The 18,777-nt window shown below is 45.0% G+C and overlaps 1 protein-coding gene across 1 annotated transcript in view; it reads left to right on the top strand.

Annotated features, from left to right (window-relative positions):
- Positions 1-18,777, top strand: part of LOC106747031 (mucin-5AC) — a 58,191-nt gene that overhangs the window by 29,355 nt on the left and 10,059 nt on the right. Inside the window, exon 2 of the mRNA XM_014624268.1 lies at positions 11,966-12,074. Within this exon, the coding sequence (XP_014479754.1) occupies positions 11,966-12,074 (109 nt within the window). The remainder of the gene's footprint in view (positions 1-11,965; positions 12,075-18,777) is intronic.

Below are 18,777 nucleotides of genomic sequence, written 5' to 3'. Positions count from 1 at the left end.
GGGGGGGGGCAGGTGGTTTGTCCACTCGTGTGAGCCCGGACTTCCCGAATTTCCGCTTAGTCGCAACTTCGACGACCGCTTCACATCGACCAAGTGGGCCCTTGGCGAATATTCGATCTTTCTCTCTCTCTCTCTCTCTCTCGTAAGGACAGGAAATTCGGACTCGATTCGGTTAATTGCTCGATCCTAGCGCGACCACGCGGGACGAGGAGGAGGAGGACTACGTTACTGTTAGTAGGATAATAGTGAGCACCACGAGATAACGACGTAACGATCTATGTGAGCTATTCTGTAAACATTAGTTAAAGTTTAATTCGTCCTTTATCTCCTCCTGCGCTCTTGTGTTTTCAGTGACAAGCGGAGCATCGGTTAAAACTATCGCTGGCGTTAACTGATATTTATAGGAACCGTCTCGCGCGAAATAAGTTCCAACGGGACGTAATTTACAAGCCGTTATTATTGTATATTAACGCGATGAGTTATCGCGTTTGACTAAAACGGCTACGTGCCCCTTCGGGAACGTATAATTTATATATTACACGGGGAGAAATAATTCGGAGTGTCGGCAAATTTTATGCCGTCGTAGGAAATAATTGAATGTACAGTGTTCCATGAATACTGCTGATGTTTTAGAAACTGATTTTTTAAATCATTTTATGAAGAAAATTTCACATAAATGTGCGTTCATTTCTTCATAAAATGATCTCGAAAATCAACTCCTAAAATATCGAACTGTTTATTTAAGAAGAAAAATAATTTTAAAACTTTTCAGTTTATGATAAGCAAAGTTCTGGCTACTCGGAGAAAATTGATCATTATTTTTATGTCCCTACGAAAATGAGGAATACTCGACAAAATTCAGGGCCATTATCTTACCTCCTTTTCTGTTATTTGTTTATTTGCTGTGTTTTTAAAATTGCAGTATAAAATTTTCTAAAATTTGCCTCTGAATTATTTTTCTTCCTGTAGAGAGTCGCAGCAATTCGTCACTATTGTTTAACGCGGCGCATTACCGCGATTCGACCAAAACCACCACGCTTCTTCCCCTTGTTCGAGAACGTATAATTCGTACATTCGAGGTGTAATCAACGCGCGACAGGGCGGTCTGGGGGGAAGAGAGGGGCAGCGCTCGATAATCGCGCCCGTAATACTTTTCTAACGATGCAAGCGATAATTACATACATTGTGCATGTTGCTGCTGTGGGAGAGTAGAGTCGTGCGAATATTCTCCTCTCGTGATCGCCTCGCGTCTCGGGACTTTTACCCGCCAAGCCGGCGACGACAGAGCCCGGGAATAATAATATGCGATTTACGCGTGCCAATTCCCATAACGAACTGTGTCAGAAAACGCACGATTCATCGGGCGTTTATTTAACGGTGGGCCAATCAGTGGTCGCAATTAGCACCGTCGCCAAACACACATTTAATGATCGTAGGAATTTTACGCGTAGAAAAGACCGGGGATTATTATTATATATAGGAAAAAATTATGTGGTACAAACGGTCCACTTAAACTTTTGTTATTTTAACATTGGGGACATGTTAAAAAGTGCACAAATATGTTAAATTAACATGGTCACCTTGTTGAAATAACACAAAAATTTGGGTGGACCGTAACCGGATTTGTAACACCAAATTTTTTACTATGCATTTTTTACGTAATTAAAAAAAGATGTATACAATATTTCATAATGTCATGTACATATTAATACTAATTACATCCTTTCGCTTTTAAAAACAAAATAATTGCCTTGCATGTATAATATTTATATATAAAAAAGTTGTGTTACATTAAGAGTTAATTCTTATCTATGGGAACTAGTTTTTAGCTGTAAGAGCCAATTTTTAGCTTGCGAGAGTTAATTCTTGTTTCCGTGTGGATAAGGCATTTTCAATATTCCTTAATGTACGTATAAACGAAAGAAATTTCTGTTCTAATGTTTTTTAAATATTTTATTAAAATTAATGATATCACACATAGTTATGGCGCAGGTTTACTTCTAACTGATTTTTGGTCACGCTTTCTAGCCATGTCAATTGAAAAAAACAAGTAAAATCTACTTTGTACGTCCAATTAACACGATACCGGCAATTTACACTATACATCGAAAGAAATTATAGTTATTTTCAATTATACCCTTTTTATGCTTTTAACCAGAATAGAAATAGCAACAATATGTGTGTAAAGTTATTATCATTATCACGCTATGCAGTAACACTTGCTAGAAAAATGGTTCTCCTGATTATAATTCTCTATCAATAGGATAGTTAAAGTTGTAATTATCAAATATTTTTTTCTCTAGAGAACAAGTTCCTTCATTTGTCAAGTGATATATAAGCTTTGCGACCACTAAGCCGTGTGGCTTCCAGCCCTGGTCTCCCCTACGTAAATACAAGCAGACACATATCGCATGCTTGCCGCATTTCTTCATTGCGGCGAGTACAGCAGCGCGCGCTTGTTACACTTACACGAAGTTTGCTAATTATCTCGATCGAGTCGCACTTTCTTTTCTGATTGTCCACTAATTACCGAGACGCCGTCTCGCTTTATTCTCGTCTCCGTTCGTTCGTTTTCAATTCACCGCCGGGTGAATCCGTTTCTCGAGAAAGTACTACCGTGCCGCTTGAGATTCTTTCGGACGGAAAAGCGTACGTGGCTTTTTAACCGTCGTATTTGCATACTGGAGCGCCGGTAACGCCTAATTGACGCCGCTGTGACTTCAACGGCGCGTTAATTTCCCGCGAACAGTCCCTCTAATTGATCTTCCCGCTGCTGTGAGGCTCACGACGGCGACCCTTCGTGTGTCTATTTTTTCTCTCCTTCCCGACCGCACTTTCCCCGGCTCTCTGGCCGTGCTTTCTGGCGTTCTATTCGAGGAGGTAAATCGGCCTCGAACGAACGCGTGAATTCGGCGGATGAGGTGAAAAATGAACGCCCGCAGACTGGATTTTCACTCGGGCGATCCCGAGGGCTACGAGACATTATGGAATTTGGGGGCTGAAACTGTTCCGCCGTGCTTGGAATTCATTGCCGGATTTCGCGCCGGTGGTTTAATAAGTTCAAAGTGGAGTCGTGGCGCTTCTTAAAAACTCGACGATCCGAGTAGAGCTGAATTTAACAGGAGAAAGAGAAAGAGAGAGAGGGAGGGAGGAGGAGGGAAGAAAGGGAGGATATGCCCGCATTCGATAACGATTACGCGCAAAGTGGAAAATATTGGATCGTCGATCGGACACTTTTCTAGTTTTGCGGACAAAAGCGCGTAAATAACAGAATAGGACAGACGCGTAAAATTCGGTTATCAAATATAAGCGAGTTACCTCTCGGCAGCCCCGTCGCATATTTAGGTTGGGCAAATAAATTAAATTCTGTTTAATAGTATCGAATTGCGCGAGATCACGATCGGCCATCGTTTTCCGATAATTAAATAACGCGACGTTTCTCGCAGTCTGTATGCATGTTTAATTTCTAGTGCGTTCAAATATTGTTTCTGGAGGAACGCGCGCGCTGACTTGCTTAATTAGCGTTAATTGCGCGCTCATCAGGGGAAAACACATGTCCCCGACGCGTTCTTTGACTTCCTTCCGACAAACTCTCGTCTAATACGTCGATGGGGAAAACGTGGCCGTGCATATCCGTTAATTATTAATTAAGCGATCATTTAGAGCCGCCGGCGAATCATTCGTTGCGCTCGGGCGTTCGTGTCTCGAGCGGATCTCGTTACTTCACGGACACGCGTATAATTAGCTGCGTAGATCTTCATTACATGCATATTCATAACGTGTATACGCATGCATATGCGCCGGTAAAGTAGAAGCGGCGTTCGAGACATCAACCATAATCCGAGATCATTTTCGACCGGATTTAGAAATGCGATAAAATGATGTTATAGCCTACCATTTACATGTTTACAATGACTTTGTCAACAAACAAAAGTTTTTATTATTTTTTTATTTTTATTAACACTTTCGCGTAACTCAAATAAGCGAAGACGATCCCAGTGCGCTAGATTGAGGAGCCGGTAAGATATGCGCCATGTTAGAGTTAACATTAAACGAGGAATTATAGGCATTCAGACTGTTCCTTAGTCGCAGGGCAAGAAATTCCGATTTTTGAATATGAGAGATTAGATAAAGATTAGAGGGAGAGAGATTAGATATGATGCTCATATTTATGTTACACTCCATCATGACGAATTATCACTGATTGTCGTCCTGTCGTGTTATATTAGCATATTTCAGGGCTACGAGCGCTTGTTAGAATAGTTGCTGGGTATTTTTACGAGATACCTACGTCCCGGCATGAAATTTATCTGCATCAGGCGTATACCCTCAACCGCATGTATCTTCTTTCAAAGGTTCCCGATCGGCGTCCGCAGATTAGATGAAATTATCATAAAAGCACCATTCCCGAAACTTTCCTCATTACGGGCTTTAATCTACTGCCAGTGCTTTGAACAATTTTTCTCGTCGGCGCGATTGAACGCCAAAACAGTGGACAGAAAAATTCGAAGTTCATCCGGGTTATCGTGATGCGCCCTATCCTGATTCGATCTTCAAGGTCGGATATCTTGCGGCTTCTAGAAGCGGCTCCGTACAAAGTGGTCCTCTTTGCTCATTCGTCCGTGTGTTTTCTCCTTCTCACTCCCTTCTTCTTCTTCTTCTCTCTCTCTCTCTCTCTCTCTCCCCTCCCTTTCTCTCTCTTTCTCTCTATCGCTCTTTCTTTCTGGGAATCTCGTTCGAGAGAGGAGATCAGCGCCCGGAGCAGCGTCTACCGTTACCACGTGTGTCTCGTTATGCCGCGATTCCACGCGCAAATACGACGAAGGCGACTTTCGGCAAACTTCCGACCCTGTCCAGGAGCCCTTTGTCGCGGCCCAATTCCCCGTATCTCTGCATATATCGACGTTTTTCGCCCTTAACTGGAGCAGCAGGTGTTCGACAACCCTGCCGAAATACTTGAATAATTCCCGCTTGTGTTCCGAGCGCTACTTTCTTCAGACGTCATACAACGTCACCGACTCGCATTCTATTGTGCGTTGCCAGAGAAGTGTGTCAAATGTTAGCCTGTTCAAGTATTCTGTCCACCTTCGACACGACGGGCGTAGAACCACGGCTCGTTAGAATTCAATCACTCCGGTTGTGCGGAACGAGATCGCAGGCGTTTCTTGAGAACCACTGTATTAGACGGATAACACTCGAGAGTTAAGAACGCATAAGGCGCCAATGATCGGCGGAAATGATTCGCTGATGAGCCTCCGTTAGCGTGCCGAATCATTCGCACCTGACGCGGGTGAAAGTATCATTGTCGGTCGCGCCGATAACGTTCGCGCGTTCGAGAATCCTGGCATCCCGAGCGCGTAATCGGCGATTTCGCTCGAACGATTTAATCAATGATTAAATCAATGAGCACAGAGACGTACGACGCGCTCGCGAATTTTCACCGTCGCTGTACGACGTACACGCGTGCGTCGAGAAAAAATGTATATTCGGAACTATAATGGTGTAATTAAAAAATGGTAATCAAGAAAAGCAGAAAGTGTAAACCACAAATAGTAAGCGTAACTATAGCATATTTACTAAGTACATGTTAACGACACCCAGTTAGAAATGAAAGGTCGAATCGACTATAGCGGTCTATCGACGGTCGAACTTTGTATCCGAACCACATAGTTCAAAAGAAATAATCAATTTTCATTCGTATATATAAGTACATATGATCCTTTGTCATAACTATATTTTATAATATGTCTCATATATTCTCATTATAGTTTATGGCAATTTCGAAATATAGCTGTAGAGAAGAATGTCATAGTTGTTAAAACTATAAATCCGGGTTCACTTTGTTATATTCTGCATGTTGAAAAATAAAAACGCATAGAGTTGCGGCCAAAATTGAAATATAATGAGATTATAGTTGCTCCAACTATTTTTTTCTCTCAATATAACATTCGTTTCTCTCTCTCTCTCTCTCTCTCGCGCGCACTTCTTGTCGCGTGTTTCCTCGGGTCGCCTCACCTGGCCTCTTAAGTAGGTGTACGCAAACGTTCCGCGCGCGCGACACTCGACCGGGGCCGGGTAATTGCGGCGCGGACGCGACTCGTAAATTGCGCCGGCGAAGAAATTCAGCTGGAATTTTCGCAGGCTGAAATTTATACGCGGTGAAACGCATCCGAGACGTGGCGGGCGCGCCTTCTGACTTCGACGCGACACCGTGCGCGTACGTCGCCCGCAAATCGCGAGGCGATAATTTTCACAGCGAACTCCGCGAACTCCGCGATGATTTCGGGACGTCCCGCCCGACGGAGCTACAAATATACCGGAAGAATCGCGCGCAAGGTGAGCCTCGTTTTTGCCCGCTCACTTTTTGCCCACGGATAGCCCGGGGTCGTTATTATCGCGCGATTAATGCTAAGCGATTAATGTCGCACGCGCGATTCGCCACGGACGAATTTATAATTCGCCCTCGAGTTTCGGCCGCCTCGTGAGCGAGCGAGGAACCGGCGTCTTCGTCCATCATGCGCTCCACGTGGCAACCTGCACGATCCGATCATGAAGGCCGTACAGGACATCTTTCGCAGGATATCCTACTTTCCCTCGCTGCGTGCGAATGCATTACTCCTAGGATTACGACTGTTCAGACCTGCCTCGCGCGACAGCTAAAGATAGCAGCTTATTAACTTATTAGTATGCGCGCCTTCGAACGGATGCCATGTTGCTACACGTGTGAGCCGACGCGGACTTATCTGTCTGCGCGTACTTCGCCAGCGGAATATCTAAACTGTCGCTTTGTATGTATTACGCCCCCCTCGCCCCCCCTCCCCTCCGACTAATACCGTATTTCCCTTCGACAACCTGACGCGCGCGAGAGCCTTTGAGAAGTTCGTACAAAACGATCTCTCGTTTCTCTTCCATCTCGCTCTCCGCCGTACGAAGCCGCAAATCCTCTATGCGAATATGTAATTTTCGCGGTTAGCGACAGTGACCCAGCCGCCGGCGGTCGGCAGCCGTCTTCAAGGACTTTCTCGACGAACGATCGTTAGCGGGCCGGACGATCGAATTCTCGTCGATCGATGAACACCGGGATTCGCGAGGCTAGACTATTTGGGAGTTGTCCTCGATCTCGCCGGTAGGAGCGTACGGATACGTCACTCCTCCTCGCCCGAGGACACCGCCCGGTCGATTCGCGCTTGAAAGGTGGCGCGCGCGAGCCTGTTTACTTTGAAATTCTCCGGGAACTCGCGACGAATTCGAAGACCGGAGGAGAAACCGCCGGAAGTCGGTTGACACTGCGCGCGAGCGCAGTTGTCGTCTCGACGAAGTTCGAGTCTCGCGTTTCGCCAGCCCCGACTTTCGCGGGACACTTGCGACCGCCGTGCGTGCGTCTCCGATATCGCAAACGCTCGGGTTTGACTCCCCGAGGACATCGCGAGAGCCGTTTTAAGGGCTATCAGGATTCATGCGCGCGGATGAACGCGCCTTCGTTAAAAAGATGACTTTGCTCATTGAGAACTGAAGATATACAATATCAACTTGGTGGGCACATGAAGTGTATGGATTATGGAATGACAAAATGACGCATAAGAGGTAGGGAAACAGTCATTTTTTAAGAGGTTAGAAGTAATTAAAAAGGCATGTTTTTAAAGAAGTTATGAGTATTTAAAAAAGCATTTCTTGCCACGATTCGGCGAAAACCAGAGCAGATTATTTTAACATTCAGACAGCAATCGCTTCCTAAATCTTTGCTTTATCAATTGAACTTTCGAAAGAAGGAGACAGATTTTTTCGGAAGTAGTAACGAAAGAAGCAATTTTGGAATTTTGGTGCTTTTATTGATTTTGCAGTAACGGAAAAAAATATTGTTCAGCGGTTTCTCGTGAATCTCAGTCTGTAGACACTTTCGATACGTATATTAAGAAAAAGAATTCAACCTTCAACCCAAAACATCAGGATCAATCTGTATCAATCCCCGTATATAAGTAGTAATATGCATTCATTCAGATAATTTAACTAATTTAATAAAATTAGTTCACATACGCGTACATATATAGGCGCGTGCTCGCATAAATAATCAATGACGAATAACAAATAATGCAAATAACAAATAATTACATTTATGAGGACAGCATATAATGCAAATAACGAATAATATGAACAGACATATGAATAACGAATGATATGAATAACAGATAATGCGAATGATAATTAATAAATAGCACGAATAATGAATAAAATTTCACGTCTAAATGACGCGCTAAGTAAAAATGCATTCGAATGACGTCCAATTCTGCCTGGCGGCTGGCAGCCTGGTGGAGCAACAAATAAAAATCGACGGTGAACTTGGATCTTCGACAAAATCGCGGACGTTACTCCTCCGAGTGAATCGAATTTCGCTCGCGAGAATTCTCGGCTCAGCCGGAATTCTCCCAGAGCCGTTCATCGATCCACGGGGGAAACGGGATTCGACGGCCGTACGTGTTCGCACTTTCGCGGTCGTGGGAACGCAGTTTTGACAGGTTCGCCGGACGATTGGGGCAGGTCACGATCCGTCCAAATTATTCCTCGCGACCTCTCTCTTTCTCTCTTTCTCTCGGCTGGTAAACAGCAACAGTGCGACCAGCCCTTGGGGAGATCGGTTAACAGCGGCCTTTACAACTCACTTTACAAGACATCGAGAGATCCTCCGCCCCCGTGGACCGTCGTAAAAGACACATCGGTCCTCGCTCGTGCATTACATCGTGTTACGCGAACGGCCGCGCGAAGTTACCCCGACGGTCGGGAAATGTAGTCACGTTGAGTTACTACTGCGGACCTCGACCTCCGGCTGGGTTTTATGTTTCGTCAAAGTATCGTCGACTCGAAGTTGCCGTTGTTGTCCGCCGTATTCACAGCATATTCCCCACGTATCAACGGAATCGCCCGTCGTATTATTTGTCGCGCCCGCGTCCTTTTTCACGGAGGCAAACATCGGATAACTCGGGAGGAAGTTTATTGTTCGGCGAAGCGAAAGGGAGCATTGTATGTATTAAATAATGGCGCGGGGCTGCCGCGCGGAAAACATTTCATAATGCACTTCCGCGTAAACGCCGATGGCATTGGCAACGGTACGAGGGAGGAGAGAGAGAGAGAGAGAGAGGAGTGTGCAAAAAGGAACAGGAACTTGGCAGCGTTTGATAGTGCTCTTTGGCACGCGAGCTCGGTATGCGACTTACAATGATGCGCAGGCAGCTCGAGAGGATTTAGATATAAGTATGTCGGATTCTCATTTCAATGCGTGTCTCGTATCCTTACAAGACTCGTCTTTGCAAGACTCGCGGTAAAACCCGAGTGGAAACCTTTCGTCCTGCACGGATAGAAATTATAGTCATTTTTGGTCTCAATTGTACTATTCTTTTAGTTTCGACCGCAAAAATAGAAGCATGCAAGGTTGTTATTACTGACAGTGTGGCAGCTTTTATTCGAAAAATCCCCAGTAGAAAGGGAAATTGAACCTCGCGGGGGAGGGGAGGGGGGTTCAGCTGCGAGATGATAAATTTGTATCTAACATCGCTGTTGTACTGAAAAGAGGATTTGGTAATAAGTACTGCAATTTAGTGAATGTTTGCCGACCAAATATTTGATTACCGTAACCAAATATAATTCAGTCCCGTGTACTAAATACACGGAATTACAGTACTGCAGATGAAACTAAATTGTTTGCAGTAATCCAATATTTGGCCGGCAAATGTTCACCAAATCTTAATATCATTACCAAATCCTTCTATCATTGCAGTAACGTAATGCTCACTTCTCTTAGCGGCAAGATAATGGCTGAACGAATAAGTTAACGGGTTAAACAAAAGAAATTGCATTACAAGACGAAAAATGACAACTAGTCGCCAGGTAGTAATGTGTAATGTTCACTTCTGCTTTTTTAAAGTTTTAGAATAACGTACCCTAATTTTGATTTACCACCTCATTTTTTAATTTAACAACTATATCTGTTTGCTTGCACAGGTCATAAGAGTGTCAAATTAAGATTAAGAGCGTCAAAGCAGCATCCGAATTTCGACTCGGGAGAGAGTCACAATGAAAGTGCGGAAGGCACGGAGGGAAAAGCTCTATTTTCGACGAATTTAATACCGATAAAGTTGATTGACACGCTCGTGCTCGCGTTTATCTCGATATTAATTTCTCGTCTTAATTCATTTTCATGCTGCACATGTCGCGCGAGATATCAGGCGGGTTGCCCTGCTATTTCCGCGATTTAATCTTTCCCGTTATTATGTCCAACTGCGGAACAATATTGTGGGTTTTATCCCGCTTTATCGGGCAGATATTGTATTCTGCATGCGCGTATTTACACAATTGTAATTAATATCGAGCATCATCCTGTCCATTGATCGTATCGGTCAACTGCGCCCCGAACGGCCAATTAGGTGAATTAATTACGTTTCTGCGATCGCGCCGGCACAGCTTTCCAACGGCGAACGGCGAGCGATTCTTGGCGACGTGTATCCGAACATCGGCCGCGGCCGATCGGCGTGCTCGCTTCGTTTTGCCTCGATAAGCAAAAAACTCCCCGATGAATAACGACACGCGCTTTTTAACGTCGAATGCGTAAGATTTATTTGTCTCTCGAAATAAAAGTGTCACGGTTCTCTCCGCGGCACAAAAACGCCCCATAAATCGACTTCCGCGATCTGTTCGCCGACGTATATTAAATTCGCCCGGTCGGCAACGCCGGAGATCAACCCGCGGATGTTGTGGATGTAGCACGTATCGTAAATACACTCCACGGTTTATTCCCACACGGTCAATTTATTAGGAACGCAGGGGTCATTAAAAAAACAAAGAGGAGATAAAAAGGAGCGCGTAAAATCAGTACCCAAGTAGGAAATAACTGATGTCGAGCTGTACCGGCTGAGAGTACCGATTTTTAGTGAACAATATATTATGATGAGATGCCATCGAATACCGATTTAATAGTGATGTAATACTGGTGGGATGACAGCAATGGGCCAAGATTCGAAAGATAGTACTGCAACTGTATCGATTTCCGGTATTGGAAAAGTACCAAGAATTTTCAATTTCCAATACTAGGAGAGAGTTGCCTAATTCATATCAGACTTATTTACACATCACTATTTATGTTATTATATTATTCACACATCACTTGAATCATACCGCATCATTTTTTCCTATAATGTAGTTTCCTATAATATAATTATTGAATATAAGCGCGATTTCAGGGTAAATCTGTAAAATAAATGAGCAATAAATAACAGAATCAAAATTGAAACGGCATCTTTAGGATATCTTTAAGTCGTCTTACGTCTTAAAGATGTTTTGAAGACTTTTTCAAGACGTTTTAAAGACGTATTATATCCCGACTTTTTACATTGTGCTGTCTGGGGTTACATTGGGTTTTCCATGTGATGTAAACGTCTTAAAAATGTCTTAAGTCGATCTTAGGTATCTTAGTTACTCCCTGGGATCGAACTCAGGTCTTGCTATTCTTAAATGACATTAAGACGTCACAAAAATATGTTTTCGATGATAAGTTGATCTGGAGGACGTCTTTTAAACGTACGTGTTGCCGTCAGGTAATCACTTTTACTTCACTGAACTATTTAGGCTTCTACTTAGTGACATTTCTCCGTTTTTCTCTTTAAAGCATTGGTATTTTGACGTGAAATCCGTATTTCAATATTGAAGTGATTCCTCGCCAGTCCCCGGTAGTAGCCAAATGTATACGATTCCTACATCGATGATAAGTCTCCGCGAGGTTTCTGCGATTTATTTCGCGTCTCGAATTCTTCCTCTGCTACGATAATTTTCGTCATTACATTGGCGAGCGAAATGGCGAACGGGGCTCGATATTCAAAGATCTCTTTGATAAAAAATTCCCTCAAAATTGCCCGTTTGACCAATCAGAGAGCTGCCGCGATATGATTACCCGATTCAATTCGCTTTTTCGCTGTTTCAGATGATGCCGAAGAGATCGACCGGGTTGCTGTTCAGGTGGCTGCTGTTGGCAGGACTTTTGTGCTGCTCGTCCTGCCAGAGCGCACTGTCGTCCTTTGAGAATAAAACCGGTAAGCTTCTACTCATCCCGCCGGTCCCTATCGCCCTGCCACGTGACGTAACTGCTCCAACGTGTCCCGCGGAATATTTTCCACCGAGTGAATTAGGGTTCGAAGAGATAGAGGTACCGCACGTGTCTAATGTGGTGGCGTCGCCCGTCTTTCACGTCATTACTTTTGCAGAGTTTCGTGAAAAATTCACTCGCGCGAACTCGCTCCTCGATAAAAGATTTACCGTCTCTCTCGTTCCGGGCAGGAATGGGAATGCGAGGTAGCAAGTCACGAGGACACCCATCGCATTACCTCCACGCGATCTTTTAATAAAATAAACCGAGTTTTCTCAAATTTCATATCCAAGAAAGGAGGGAGCTTTAAAGAGAGATTAAGGAGAGATTTTCAGGAACCTGTTTTCGCGAAAGAGAGGTCAGGAGGCATTTACAAAAGAGGATAACGAGGTCTTGTCAGAATGACGTTAATTTATTAAGTCGCTCGCCGTCTGCGTCGTGACTCCTCAGTCGACAGACTTCACAAAATCGATTGTCAGAATTGATCTTTCACCTTTATTTACCACTTTCATGCGTATCCGTATCCACTGTATTTCTCCTATTGGCCACATTACATCTGTATCGCAATTATAATCCATATTATAATAACGTTTGTGCTGTACTTATCGTTTTTTTTCTAATTTCTCAATTATGCCGTCGTAGTTCTGAATATCATACATTTTTCTTTCAAACTATCCTCAGAAGAGCGTCTCCAAAATAGCATCAGAATTCCGAGCCGGGCGGTCCCGGGCATTTTTCGCAGTGCCGAACTTATCTATCGGATCTGGATTCACGTACGACCGCGTACGAGAGCCGGCGAGCAGCTCTGCGGGTACTTCGATCGTCGTATTGCGGGCGAGGAAACTGCGGGAAAAAGATTCGGGCTGGCACGTCGAAGAGAGCGCGACTTTGCGTCGCGACGCGACGCCGCGTCCCCGGCGTCCCGGTGGGAATACGATTTTCCCACTTTTTGAACCGGAAATTGGATCTCGCGCCGACGGCTCAGCGAGGTGGCGATTCGCCGTGAACCGGTTAATTGAAGACACATTATCGTGTCCGGGTCGAGTGGTCGCGCATCCGCCGAAAAAGGAACGTCGATAGATCGATTTGTCGGAGAACGCTCTCCGGAAAAACCGTTCGAGCGTCATAAATGCTCCCGATTCTTCGATATCCGATTCAGCGACAGTGACCGCTCCCACTCCCATCCTTATCCGCTTCCGACGCAATGCGGTAGAACAACGTGCGACAAAGATCGACGGGCGTAAGATCAAACTGCCGTCAACATTTTACTCGACCTGTTTTGTCGGGATTTGACCGGTCTCGTCGATTTATCCGTCGCTTCATCCATTTGCACGTTTGCAAGGAGTTTACTTCCTATATGAATATATAGGAGAAAGTCAATGCACATATTGGGGGGGGGGAGAGAGAGAGAGAGAGAGAGAGACGTCTATTACGTCGCAGTGGGATCTCATTTGACAGGCAAACGAGACGCGAGCCGAGCGCGCAACCGCTTCGACTCTCGCTTCCAAATTAGCTGCCGAATACCACCTAATAATCTTAGCGTCAATCTTGATTAAAATTAGTCGCGCGTCACGCGCGTGCACATGTGCATGCGTCCTGCGTGCGTATCAGTGGGACAGGTCAGTGGGTCACTCTACTCGGTGCTAAAAGACACTCGCGCGTCGATGAGCACACGAGTGCGCGCCCGTACGCGCGTCCGATCGACGGAATTGTGAGGTGAAGTGAATTTGATAAGAATTCGATTATATTCGTGTACTTACGCGTACACGAAGTATCATCTAACTGCTCGTGCGATTAAAACTTGAACCGTCCGGGAGCGGAGGTATTCGCAACTAAAATCGACACTTTTCAAGTTTCTCGAGCGTGCTATTCTTAGTTTCTATTTGTAATATCTTCCAAACTACAAAACAAGATCTGGATGGAAAAATGTTGCGGTATGAAATGACTAATATGCAGGCATTATACGCAAATGTTTAGGATGCTTGACCGTTTTGAACGCGCAGCGATGTGAAATTTATAATTTATAATAATACTCGAAATACACATGTATATACGAACGGAAAGACTCCTGTAAGAGGCTTCTGCTCGGTCAATTGTTTCCAGTTGTCCCAATCGAAATTTAATGCAGCTGAATGTTTGCACGAGTGTTCTCAGTCGCGGTAACAGAGATATTTACTTCTTGTCATCGAGTTTTCGTTTTTCGTCACCGAGTTTTCGCCCGGTCCTTATTCTGTCGCAGGAATTGAGTTCTTCCTTTCCGTGTAAAAGAAAATTAATTTACAGGCCAATTATTTTAATTCGAAAGTGCCCACATCACGGGCGTGAGGATCGGCTGGTCGAGGAGTTTTCACCTGAAAATGCAACATTTGCTTTACGAGCAGGTAAAATTTTAATAGCGTTATAAGCGGATATCGATTAATTCGCAAGTGTCCGCGCATCAGAAGTGGTGCGTGAAGATCGACGAGTTTTCACATGAAAACGTGGCATTTGCGAGTTTTTACGAGCAAATAAAACGTTCCTTTTTAATAGCGTTGTAAGCGGATAACCGAGTTCCGTAAGTTGCATGATGCAAAAAGTCCAATTAAAACTCCGAAATGCGATTAACGCGTTAAATCAAAACGCGGCAGCAAAAGTACTTGCAGATCCTTTGCAGGAGGGTGCACAATTTTTTTTTGTTAAAAGACCGGTAAATTCAAGTCTGTCGATTTACAGAACAACCTAAAGCTAACTTTTCTTGCGCGGTTCAGTGACAAGGATTAGAGCTTGACACAAGACCCAAAGTGATTGAAAGAGCTGAAAACTGAAATTGTAAAATATTATTGTCGAATAAATCACTTGCCGCTGAGTCGTTAATTTTCACAAGAAGGAAGCTCGACAAAACCTGAGCACAACGAAAAAGCAAACGGCATTAATAATACGACCGAGCGTGCATAGAGACGGAAACTGCCGCTTCAGTTCCAACTATTGTATACACAGTAAGCGAAATTCACGTACTGTCCGACATGATTAATATTTTACAGCCGGAAAACACACAGGCACGCCGGTTTACCATATCTATATTAGTTTTAGCATTTATTTTTTTTTTCTTATATCTCGCGAATTATTTTCGCCTCGATGTTTTCCCTGGAGAAAAATCAACTGTAAATTGCTCTCGGTACAATTAAAGTCGCAAGGTCTCAGACATCCTATACATTAGCCACTTACAAATTCCTTTTAAAGTGTAATACCAGAGACTGCTTTGAGACGGGACGAGTCGCGACGATACTTAGGTATTTCATTCGGGAATTGATCGTTCGTCCGAGGGCGTGGCGGGCGGACAATCGAATTGTCGCGCGGACCGTCCTCGTGGAAAAACATCGTCGTCTGTTCGTCGCGCTCATCGTCCGCAGGAGCGAAAGGGGGGCGCCTGTAAATAACATAAATTACAATTTTTAATTCGCGACACGTCGGAATAACGCGTCGGGAAAACGGCGTCCTAGGCGGATTTCTCGCCTCGCCTCGTACCCGCCTCATACCCCCCTCCCCCCGCGTCCTCCACCGAGCGTTGTTCCACTTTCAAACGACGCCTGACACAAAAGTGCGAGAAAATAAGCGCGTCGTGCTTTTATCGCGCGCGCTCACAATGGCCAACTTTGCATTTAACATTCCCCCTTAACCTTTTGCACTCCCCCGGTCGCCGTCATCGTCGAATGCTGCTGCGAAACGGCCTCTGTTTCGCGCACGCTCGTTGACCCGCGGCAAAATCCGCGAGAACATGATTAATCCCTCGACTGCGCTTTTTCCTTCCCCCGCCGGCAGCTGGACAAATGCGGCGCCCATTGTTCGCGTCCCGAGTTCGCTTCCGTATAATTGACGCCGGTCGTTTTCCCCCCCCCTCCTCTCTCTCTCACTCTTCCTCGTGTGTTCCAAGATTTCCCCGCGAAATCCCCCGGGAATTTCTTCCGGATCCGCGGAGATATCGGGGAAAATCTCGGAATAGGGGAGAAACGCGGAGAATCACGTCGGCCGCGCGCGCGCTCGAACTTAATCAGCCAGCCAAGACGGAAAATTCAACCCCCCCACTCCCTATCGAGCAGCGCTAATTGCGAGCTTGAAAAATGGAAATAATCGGTAACTGCTTGACGCTCGGCGACCGCTCGTTGCGATTCATCTCATTCAGCATTCATTCAACACTGATAAAACGGCCGTCCGGCGGTCACCGCCTCTCTCCTCCCTCATCAATATATAAATACAAGCGAAAAATCATGGCGATTTTCCGGACGGACGTTCTCGCAATTTTTGCTGAAAGTCCCGACCATTGGTCGCGGGTAATGTGCCGCGGTCGACGAGTCCGATGTATATCACTCGGGCGCAATTGCGGCGGGCGCAGCGTTGTCGATTCCTAATAGGGTGTAACGTATGGCACGCGCTTGCGCCCGCTGCGGGCGGCCGGGGAAATTAAAAGGGAGAAGATACGGCCGCGCATTTTGTACGCTCGATTTCATTCGGCATTGTACCACTTCCCAGCGCGGCCGCAGGAATATGTGTCGCATAAGCGTAATACGAACAAACGAGCGGGAAAATAATCCCACACGCGCGCGCGCGCCCGCGACGTAAATGCACGTACACAGGCGAAAGTATAATGACGCTTTTGGTGGCTTTATGCATTCGTGCCGGCTCTCTCGCTATGCTCTCGCTTCTCACGCTTTGTTCGAACTGCCACGAGAGATTCTGCCGCTCCTCTTTTTCTCTCTCTCTCTCTCTCTCTTCTTCCTTTCTGTTGCTTTTCCACGCTGCGCCTGGACGTCGCGAGATTACGCGCAATTACGTGCAGAAGCGTCGCGGGAACAGTCGAACGTACACTCTCTACGTGCTCGCGTCTTGAATCCGCGATTTCCAACGAGATGAGCCGAGTCGGAATTTTGAGCTTCTGTATTAAAGCTTTGATTCCGCGACACAGCAGGGTAACCTTCGATAGATTACTAATATATCTGTGATATTTGCATAAGGACGTTTGGATTTAATCTTACTTTGACTGATCATGATGAAATTCCCGTTTCCGCTGATTTTAGCATCAAAATAGGTCGTTTCGAATGGAGGAAAAGCTTCAAAACTGACATACCACTTTGTTTTTAGGCTCTGAATTCTTATATCGAAGATGTAAAATTAAAACTTACGTGCATAGAGACAAACTAGCAACACTTCCGAAACATATGATAGTCTTATGAAAATTATCGCATACAGTGCCCGTCAATAGTTTTCAGACACTACTCTGTCTCAACGCTCAAAGCTTGGTACGCACAGCTAACTATGTATCCCATCTTCCAAATGCCCTCTAGAAGCGACAACATCCATTTTCTACCTTCTCCAGGCCATCAATAACACGGTTGAGTGTTTGCAGTCTCGAACACACACAATTCTACCAACTGGGGTGCCTCCAGTAGTTTCATTTGCTTACTAATGTGTGCATCCCAAGTCTAGTATGTTATTGCTTTCTGTTTATTGGCAAACGTTGTGATCATAATAACCAGAATTTGCGAATATTTACGATCTTATGCCAGTTAGTATACTTAAAATTTAAAGTAATCTTAGAACAGTAGTGTCTAAAGATTATTAGCATAAAATTGTCTCGTAAAATGGGCCTCAGGCAAAATTTAAATGATGAAACACGTGCCGCTTCAATGGCTGTGATGGACGATTAGTAAGTTACGCAGAGCGCAGAAATTGAATATAACCCGATCAACTGTGAACGCTACCACAAATGCCCGGAAACCTTCGACGGACAGTGTATTTCCTTGCGAGAATAACGATTTTTTAAGATGTTCGAGGATTAACGTTTGTGGAAACTAAGCTCTAAGACTGACATACCTATACGAAATAATGAAAAAGAGAAAAAATCAAAGCACTGAAATTACATTATTTTCTTTATTTCCTAAATCCCAAAGGAACCTTTTCCCCTACGTAAGTAGACACAACCTATCCCTCTAAGAGAAAAAAATGTACAAATTTGACAAAGCTTTCCGATATACGATCCAAATATCATTCATGTAAGCCAGTAAGAGCGTCAGAGGGTAGCATCGAAATGCCGACTCGGGAAATGTTCAATCGTTGCGCTCGTATCTCGCGAATTAAACGCCCGTAAATAACGGCGCATCGCGACATTGTGCTTGCAATATATCCGATAATTTGATTCGAATGGGTTTTATGTAAATCGGCAAAATTAATGCTCGCGCGGTATGCGCGCGCGCGTGCCTCTCGTGAAATTTTAAACTTCACTCTCTCGAGCACATTTCGCCCGCGATTATATCACCGAGCTCGCGCTCGGTTTGTTACATTCGCGTTACCTCGCGTTACATCTCGCAACTCTCGCCGCCTTCTTCGCGAGGCCGGAATGATCATTTGCATAATAAGAAGAAACAGCAGCCCCGTAACAATCGTCGGCATTTTATCTCGCCGGTTCTCGCTCGCTCGCCCAGCTGTCGTATTCACGCTCGCGAAGCCGGGGGATGTTGCGCGTTTCTTCAGTTGCGCGCGCGCGTCACTTCATTTTCAAACAATGAAACGCGTGAGCCCCGGCGTAAAACTACGGGAGAGAATAACGCGCAGCTTTTAGCTCACGCTTACACGAACATTCTCGCATTGCTGAACTTTTCTTTTAGCGTGTCCCTCGC

This window comes from Dinoponera quadriceps, unplaced genomic scaffold (genome assembly GCF_001313825.1).
Source record: "Dinoponera quadriceps isolate SergipeBrazil2010 unplaced genomic scaffold, ASM131382v1 scaffold2099, whole genome shotgun sequence".
Lineage (NCBI taxonomy): Eukaryota > Metazoa > Arthropoda > Insecta > Hymenoptera > Formicidae > Dinoponera > Dinoponera quadriceps.
This window is presented reverse-complemented; position numbering and strand designations above follow the sequence as displayed.